The sequence below is a fragment of the Leptonychotes weddellii genome, chromosome X, assembly GCF_054177405.1.
Source record: "Leptonychotes weddellii isolate Sample4059 chromosome X, ASM5417740v2, whole genome shotgun sequence".
NCBI classification, from domain to species: Eukaryota; Metazoa; Chordata; class Mammalia; order Carnivora; family Phocidae; genus Leptonychotes; species Leptonychotes weddellii.
In genome coordinates this window covers 42,332,758-42,341,599 of record NC_138385.1, presented here as the reverse complement: position 1 = coordinate 42,341,599, position 8,842 = coordinate 42,332,758, and the positions used below count along the sequence as shown (strand labels likewise).

Below are 8,842 nucleotides of genomic sequence, written 5' to 3'. Positions count from 1 at the left end.
GGGTGGCTCAGTTGGTTAAGCGACTGCCTTCGGCTCAGGTCATGATCCTGGAGTCCCTGGATCGAGTCCCGCATCGGGCTCCCTGCTCGGCGGGGAGTCTGCTTCTCCCTCTCCCACTCCCCCTGCTTGTGTTCCCTCTCTCGCTGTGTCTTTCTCTGTCAAATAAATAAATAAAATCTTTAAAAAAAAAAAAAAATTAGTGCCCTTACCTTATGAGGGCCATGCCAGATTTTTACCCGTTAGTATTTAATACTATAATTATAGAATTTTTATTTCAAAAAATTCACTGATTCTTAGTCTTTGTCTCAAAGAAGACATGCATTTGAGCATGACAAGTTTTCATCATTAGATTGCAAGCTACTAAGAGTGTGAAAAAAGATGAATATATATATTCATGTCATATACATTTATAAACATGTTATCTTCTAAATTTCACTTTCTGCTTGATCCATACAAATCTAGAGTATATTTTGCACCTAAAATAGTTTTAATATAAATGCAGAAAATTATAATTTGATCACAAAATCCAAATTAGTCATTGTTGCCATTGTTGCCATTGTTTCTAACGGCATTTTTTCCCCATAAATAAGGTTGTACATTGACATTTCAAAAGTACGTGGTAACTTTTTCAGAATTGCTTCCTCTTATCTCATTAACATAGGGATCAGTTTGGTACCAAAAATATATAAAGAGAGAGAAGGAAGAGAGGGAGGAAATGTAGAATCATTCTCTCTTGTGCATGTCAAGAGCTAGATTTGGGCCCTGAGCCAGTGTTTATCCTGTCTTCCAAAAGCTTCAATGCCCTTTCCTCAGTTCATTTTCACCTGAAAGTTTATTTTCTCATACCAAATGCTACCAATAAGTGAATCCTGATACCACATCATTTAATGCTATGAGTCTGGTTTTTTTTAATGTGGTACTTGTCTTAAATCTAGTGGGCTGTGAGTGATGGTATGGGAAGCCAGTGGCATTCCTGAGCGCAATGCCAGTTGACCTTAGTGTGTAGGACCACCAAGGCACAAGCCCTTTTTTGAGCTGAGACAATCCTCTGAGAATGGTACCATCATTCTTATATTTGGTGGCTTTTAATACTGAATGTTTAAATACTAGCAAATCATTGGTAACCATTATATTATAATCTCATTTTAAATGTTTTCTAAGTCCCAAACCAATCTGTATGCAAACTAGTGACATCTAAGTAATAAGCCCTTTATCTAGGAATGTTATCTTCACATTTTTGCTGAATTGTGCTCTAGATCACAAACTAAATAATGACTTTTTTAAATGGTATCTTTAAAAGAATACCCAAATAATCCTTCACTCAGATATATCTCTGAATAGAGAAAATGCCTTTCTTTCTCACCTCTCAGTGATATTATTGCATTTTTAAGGCACTTTAAGCTTATGGCTGGTTGGCTCAATGCAGTCATATGCGATGTTAACAAGACCAAGGTCATAGAAGCCAGTTAGTTTTGTTCTGTGAACTGACCACAGACTACCAGGAATCAGTCCAGAGACACTAGCACGGAGCAGAAAGGTACAACAGCAAACCTCAGCACTTCTCATAGTCCATCCTCCCCATGGGACAGGCAGGATGTGTTCTTTGGGCATCATCATTTCAGGGAGGATATGGTTAGTAGCTTGGGAGGCCCCAACATCTACCTCTGAACAAAGCAGTCCTGATACTTAGGCATTAACTTTGCATTATAATCCCCCATCATACTACTGGTTTGCTGTTTAACTTTCATCACTAAAGCAGAAATAATAGGGTAGAATGAAATAGACTTACCTCCCAGGGATGTTGAGTGAATTAGCAAATTAACAGGTGTTAAGCGTTAGCATTTATGTAAGTGCTGGTGGTTGTCATTATTTTGAGGGACCTAGTCTCATTTTAAATAGAGAATCTAAGTGTATTATGCTTTTGTCAGAAAGGGATTTTCATCCACATCAATTGCATTTAAGCTGAGCATAAAACAGAGGTGATAATAACAAAGTAGTGATCATCACAATGCAGAGCTGTAAACCTTTTCTCTATTAAAGCTAAAACTCTTTTGAGCAACCATCAATGCTTTTAAACTTTGCTTTCCAAGCTTTGTGCCAACAGTTACCTCTACAGTGATTATTCTTCCTCTGAGGGGAATAGGACCTATTCATTATTCATTCCCATAATGACTTATATAATGTGTTGAATATGTTTACATCATACAGTCAGGCAAAGATTCAGTAGCTTGTTTGATTGGCACATATTGCCATCATTGTTAAAAAAAATAAAAATTCTTTTCTGCTCTGCCTACCCTGGTGTCCTCTAGAGGTAGCCCATATACAGATTGTGAAAACTCATGGGGGAAAAAAAAAGAAAAAGAAAACTCATGGGGAATTGAAAATTGAAGTGCTTTCCAACAAAGGGCTCTGTACATAGATCCTTTCAATCTGACATCTTTACCAAGGAATTTTGTTGTCACCTGCAATTTCCAAGGGGACTGTGCTTGAGAGAATTCTTCCATTTCTTTCATCACTCTGATTTCACTTACCAAGAAAAGTTATTTACTGCTGATTGCAGGACTCTTGAACTCAGCCTGGGAGCTGCAGCATGAACTCCTCAGATCTGGGCTCCTTGTTACTTATTTACATATTCATTTGAAGTGATTTTCAGGACTATTCGAAAACCTCTCTTGACCTGACATTGTGTAATAGCCAAGATCTAAAGCTCACGTGTTTTTGGTTCTTTTTCTCTTTGTCTTACAGATAACAGACGAGTACCTTTGGAAAGGTCACGCTCTCGCCACAATGGAGCTATCTCATCTAAGTGAATCCTGATGCCAAAGAATATGAAAATATTTAAGTAAAAGAAATCATATATTTTGAGAAGAACAAAATATCCACTCAAGGGATAGAGAGGAAATAAATGCATTTCTGCAAGGATCAAGCTAAGCTGGGTGAAATAGCATGTATTTTTACAGCTATTGCAAGATGCTTTCACAATTATACAAACACAATTACAAGGATTATAAAACATGTGTTCCATTTTAGTGTAAAGATGTGTATTGTTATTGTGTGTGACCTGATGGTAATGATGAAAAGTATAAGAAATTCAAAAACATTCAGTCTGTCAAAAAATTACAATGTTAATCAAATTGCAGGTCACCCCCCCCCAAAAAAAAGGAAAAGAAAGGACATAGAATTATTCAATGTCTGCTTCTGATTCCTGTTACATAGAAAAAGAAAAGGCCAATGAAAATGTGTGTATTAATGATTTGGAGAGGTACTCTGCAAGAGAAGCCATTTTGGAAACTAAAAAAAAAAGTACTGCTTCAACCCCATGAATTTATTTAGAATCTTATCTCAAGTGAAAGCTGATGGATTCATCTGCTTTGGCTGAAATTAAACTTATCATTAATCTAGAGTTTCAGCATGATGTTGCAGGCACTTATCATTGCTAAAAATAAACTAGAGTTTAACAGAAGCAGAGAAAGTGATTTAAACTTTATTTAAAGAGGTATTTTCTAATTATGCACATATATCTACTTTATACAAATACTTCGTATGACTATTTTTTGAGAAAAACCTCACATTTTAATGTTTATTCTGGGATGAACCTGAAAATTCTATTACCTTTATTAAGATTTTTTAAAGGTAAATATTGATTCCTATTCTCTGTGGTTTATTTCTTCTATTGCTTCTTTCTCCCATGACCCCCCATGAAAGCAGGGAATAGAGTTTCTAAAAGACCTGAGAGGAAAAAGATTTCTCTCTGCAGGCAGCAGAAAACTGTCTGAAAGGTCAACTGTTTTATCTGCCTCTCTTCTCCCCTTTCTGATTCTGCCTTGGTGGTCTGAAGAAGAAAAAAATTATATGTATGTATGTGTATATATGTGTATATGTTTATATCTCCTACTATAATAATTCCACATCCCAGTGACTAAGTGAACTTCTCAGTGATCATCATACTTACTTACCTTATATTAATAAATTAAAATGATGCTGCCAAAACAACCCTAGGAGGAAAAACATGCTCTACATATTTCTTAAATAGATGAAGGCATAGAAGTTATACTTAACTTGTCTATTACTTTAAAATATGCATTGAAATAATGTGGTATAACTTCTCTGGAGTGTAATTTTAAAACTAATCCATGCAGATGATTGTCATTACTGTAAAAAATTTCTTATATGTATATTTCTTATATAGAAGATCCTATTTCTACTTCTCCAAAGCACACTATAGACGTTCAGAAAGAACAAACAACTGGCTTGGCAGGTCACCATTTGAAATAATGTAAACAAGTGACCAATAATTCAGTCTCCTTTATATAGATGTATAATGATTCAAACTGCTACCTTTTCCTCCAGTGCATTCTTACTTGGGTATGATATTTAAAAAAAATCTCTGAAGCTGCTACAATAGAGAAATCAAAAAGACTAACAGTATCTGAGATTTTATGGTTTTATCCTATCTTAAGACACACACATATGCATACACAAACAAGTTTGAGGGACATATCAATTTCATACACTTTTTCTTAACAACAACAACAAAGATATACAAATTTATGTAAATAATTAATGTGTGTATTTTTGACTTCACAAAATCTTTTCTGAAATCTTCATGGCACGGCCTGAGTCTTTTGGTAGACTTTCAGGCTGTAGGAAAATGATATTTTGAAATATTAACCCTGACTAAAATTTAGGGGCATTTGCCATGCCATATTATGAAGATGGTCAGAAGAAAAAAAAAAAAAGATGGTCAGGATAGAAATACTGATGATACACAGTATTCACCTCTTCGAAACGTGAACTTGCCTTATTTTTAAGTTTGTGAAAAGAAATGAATGAAATACTATTATTGATAAATTATATATTTGTATTTAGAGAAATCTCACATGGTTTTCACAAACAGTATGGAACCTTTCAGGGTCTTTCATGAAGTTCCAATAATTAAGTTAAAGGTTTTGCTTCCCAGATTTATAATGGTCCTGCTTTAGCCATTTGCAGTTTTGTTTGAGATTGAAAATTATCACCAGAAAAAGTACATAGTAACATTTTTAGTATAGAACCAAATTACACTAAAGTCTTTTGTTAGGTTTATTACTGCCACAGTGAGAAGCACCATTTTATGCAAATTTTCTTCAAAATGATTTTTAAAAATACAAAATCCTTAGAATGTTTAGTAGTTGCATTAGTTTCCTTTGGCTGCTGTAACAAAGTACCACAAACTTGGCTTAACACATCAGAAATGTATTCTTTCATGGTCCCTGTGGCAAAATGTCCAAAATGAAGGGCTCTGCTCCCTCCAAAGTCTCTAGAGGAAAATCTTCCCTTGCCTCTTCCAGCATGTAGTGGCTATTGGCCTTCCTTGGATTATGGCTACATCTGTCTCTGCTCCATCTTCACATCACTCTCTCCTCTGTGTATCTAATCTTCCTATGCCTCTCTTATAAGATCCTTTTTCCTAATAAGGTTCCATTTACAGGTTCTGGGAGTTAGGATGTGGACATACCTTTTTGGAGGCACCCCCCCCAGCCCACTACAGTCTGCCCTCTGGCCCCCAAAATTTATATATGTCCCATGTGCAAAATATATTTACCCCATCTCAACATTCCCAAAAGTCTCAACCCATTACAGCATCAACTCTAAATCTAAAATCTCATCCAAACATCATCAGTTCAGTAGTCCCAAATCCCATCATCTAGATCATCTAAATCAGGTATAGATGAAAATCCTGGGGCAAAATTCCTCTCCAAATGTGAATAAATGAAGCAAAACAAGTTATCTGCTTCCAAAACACAATGGTGGAACAGGCATAGGGCAAGAGTTATAGACATTGCTATTTCAAACCAGGGAAAATGGAAAATAGAGAGAAGTCACATGGCCTGATGACTTTCAAAATTCAGCCAGGCAAAATCCCCCTAGGTTTCTTGGCCTGACAATCCTCCTTGTTTCAGGACCCCACCCTTTAGGCCTGCAGTTCTGGCCTCTTGGCCCATGGATCAAGTCTGTCTCTGTGCCCATGGTTTGCACTTCTGCCTCTGCTCCCCTGCTTGGGCCTCTGCCTCTGTACCTGCAGTTCTGCTCTAAGAATGACCCTTTATATTGAAGGGTAGCACATGTTTGCAGCTTTATCATCCTGTTTCTTGCCTGTGAAACTTTGGTAGTCTGACAACTTTCTCTCATTTTGTCCTGTCTCGATCCTTTTCAGGCCAAGCTAGAACTGTTTCTCAAAAACTTTGTGGGCCTCCCATGCATGTCAAATTGATTCAATATTGAGATAAGAGTCCTCACAGATCTTTGCTGGATAATGCCATCTCTATTCTTGGCTTCTGTTGAGATGATCGAGTGGATCCGTGAGTCAATGCCTAATCTCTTCAACACAAGCCAGAGGTTGGCTTTATCTCCAGAGCACACTATCCTAATAGTGCATCAGCTAATTTTAGCATCTTTTGGAATCTGAACAGGCTCAAAATTTCCTGAATTACCAAGTGCTGGTTCCTTTCTGCATAACAATTATTTCCTCAATTTACCTCTTTCTTCTTGTATTTTACTGTAAGCTCAAGAAGAAAATGAGCCCTACCTCCAACACTTTGCTTGGAAATCTCAGCTATTAGATATCCAAGTTCATCACTTACAAATTCTACTTTCCATACAACTGTTGGAAACAATTCAGATAAGCTCTTTGCCACTATATAACAAGGATCACCTTCCTTCTAGTTTCCAATAAAATGTTCCTCAGTTCCTTCTGAGCTCACCAGAAGCACCTTTAACATTCATATTTCTAATAGCAGTGTATGTTTTTTCTATCAAATGCCTCACAGTTCTTCCAGCCAGCACCCATTATCCACTCCAAAGCCACTTCCACATTTTTAGTTATTCATTATAGGAGTACCTTACTTCCTGTTTCCAAAATCTGTATTAGGTTCCTGTGGCTGCTGTAATAACAATACACAAAACATGGTAGCTTAACACAACAGAAATTTAAATTGAGTCCTAAATTGAGGTCTTGGCAGGTCTGTACTCCCTCTGGAAGCCCCAGAAGAAAATCTGGTCCTAGTCTCTTCAGTTTCTTGTGACTGTCATTCCTTCCTTGGCTTGTGGCCAAATCTCTCTCTGCTCTGTTTTTACATTACTTTTCCTTTTGTATATCTAATCTACCTCTGCCTCTCTCTTATAAGAACACTTGTGGCATTTAGGACCCACCTGGTTTATCCATAAAAGTCTCCTCATCTCAGTATTCTTAACTGAATTACACCTGTGAAGACCCTTTTTCCAAATAATGTAACATCACAGGTTCCAGGAATTAGAACATGGGCAAATTTGGGGGAAGCCATTATTTAGCTCACTACACTAGTCATTGCACATAAATGTACTTTTCACTTTTTAAAATGTGTTCTTGGTGCTTAAGCCAAACTCAAGGTTTCCTCTAAAAAGCTATTGTTTGTACAGGCTATGCATGCTTTGATGTTAAATAGCTGAACAGGCTATTCCAAAATTTGGTTGATACTTTTGCTACTATGGCCAGTGCTTAGCTTGAAAAAATAATTGGTTCCAACTCTGAGCTCTGGTGTTTACCTTCTGCCCCTTTTATGGAGTCTTTGACCAAATGTCTTCTGTGATTTATAATGCAGGCATAAAACTACCTCTGATACAGAAGGGTTCTTTACAAGCTGACTTTAGATATTGTGAATCCCTCAGCTGAAGGGAGAGGTGACAGCAAAGCCTGCTTTGAATGGGTATTGAGGGAGACTGCCCATACAAGACACCCAGAAGAAGTATTTCAGTAGCAATAGAACTGTGGATTCATGCTCTCATTTTGCTTCAGATTAACCACCTGTCTCTTCACAGGACCAAGAATGACTTGCAATCTATATGTAATGCATACTCACTTATTAAATAAAGTTAAGATAATACATTAAATGTTGTCTGCCTATGATAATATTAAGGATGAGTGAAAAGGCATAAACTGAAGTATAAAGACAGGATGTAAGAACATTTTAGAAGGAGAAGGTTCAACTGAACAGAAGTACAAGAGTGTTCCTGGTTTGTTTGTTTTTTTAAGATTTTATTTATTTGAGAGAGAACATGAGCAGGGGGTAGGGGCAGAGGGAGAGGGAGAAGCAGACTCCCCGCTGAGCAGGGAGCCAGACGTGGGACCTGATCCCAGGACCCTGAGACCACAACCCAAGCTGCAGGCAGACGCTTAACTGACTGAGCCACCCAGATGCCCCTACAAGAGTGTTTATTTAAGGACCTGGTCAGGAGGAAATCATGGAATATATTCAGACACACATACCTGTGGGAATCATAAGATTTTCTTTAAGTATTCTTTAGCACTTCCTGCCAGTGTAGTGTAGAAATGTTTGCACAACTTAAGACCAGAAAAGTCAGAAGGGTGATGTATATCTTCCAGGGAAACTCTTGATACAGAAAAGAGTTGTTTTTGGGTTTTGGATTTTTTGTTTGTTTGTTTGTTTGTTTGTTTAGTCTTGATTACAGAATGAAAGCAAATGGACTTCAACTGCTCAGAGGGGTAAAAATCTGGAATGAGTAATAAAGCATTGTATATAATTATTCTCTGGAGGGCTTTCAAAAGAATCTCTCATCATGGGTGGGTTGACTTGAAGATGGAGGGTTAGACAAGGTAATAACCAGATCTATAAATTATATGATCCAAAGTACCTGACAAGACAATTGTTTCCCATGGAATTTTGGGTTGCTCTAGGAATCAAATACATTAGCTTTTTTCTTTTCTCCCCCAGAGGCAAATTCCTTAGTAGGGAGTCTGAAAACCTTAGTATCCCCAACTAGGGGAATTTGAGCTTAATGCCAAGAACTCAAAGGAAAGTGGAAA

The 8,842-nt window shown here is 37.1% G+C and overlaps 1 protein-coding gene across 1 annotated transcript in view; it reads left to right on the top strand.

Annotated features, from left to right (window-relative positions):
• Window positions 1-7,908, top strand: part of LOC102727555 (protein diaphanous homolog 2) — a 687,910-nt gene extending 680,002 nt beyond the window's left edge. The window contains exon 23 of the mRNA XM_081808540.1: window positions 2,746-7,908. Within this exon, the coding sequence (XP_081664666.1) occupies window positions 2,746-2,810 (65 nt within the window). The 3' untranslated portion in view covers window positions 2,811-7,908. The remainder of the gene's footprint in view (window positions 1-2,745) is intronic.
• Window positions 7,909-8,842: the final 934 nt, after the last annotated feature.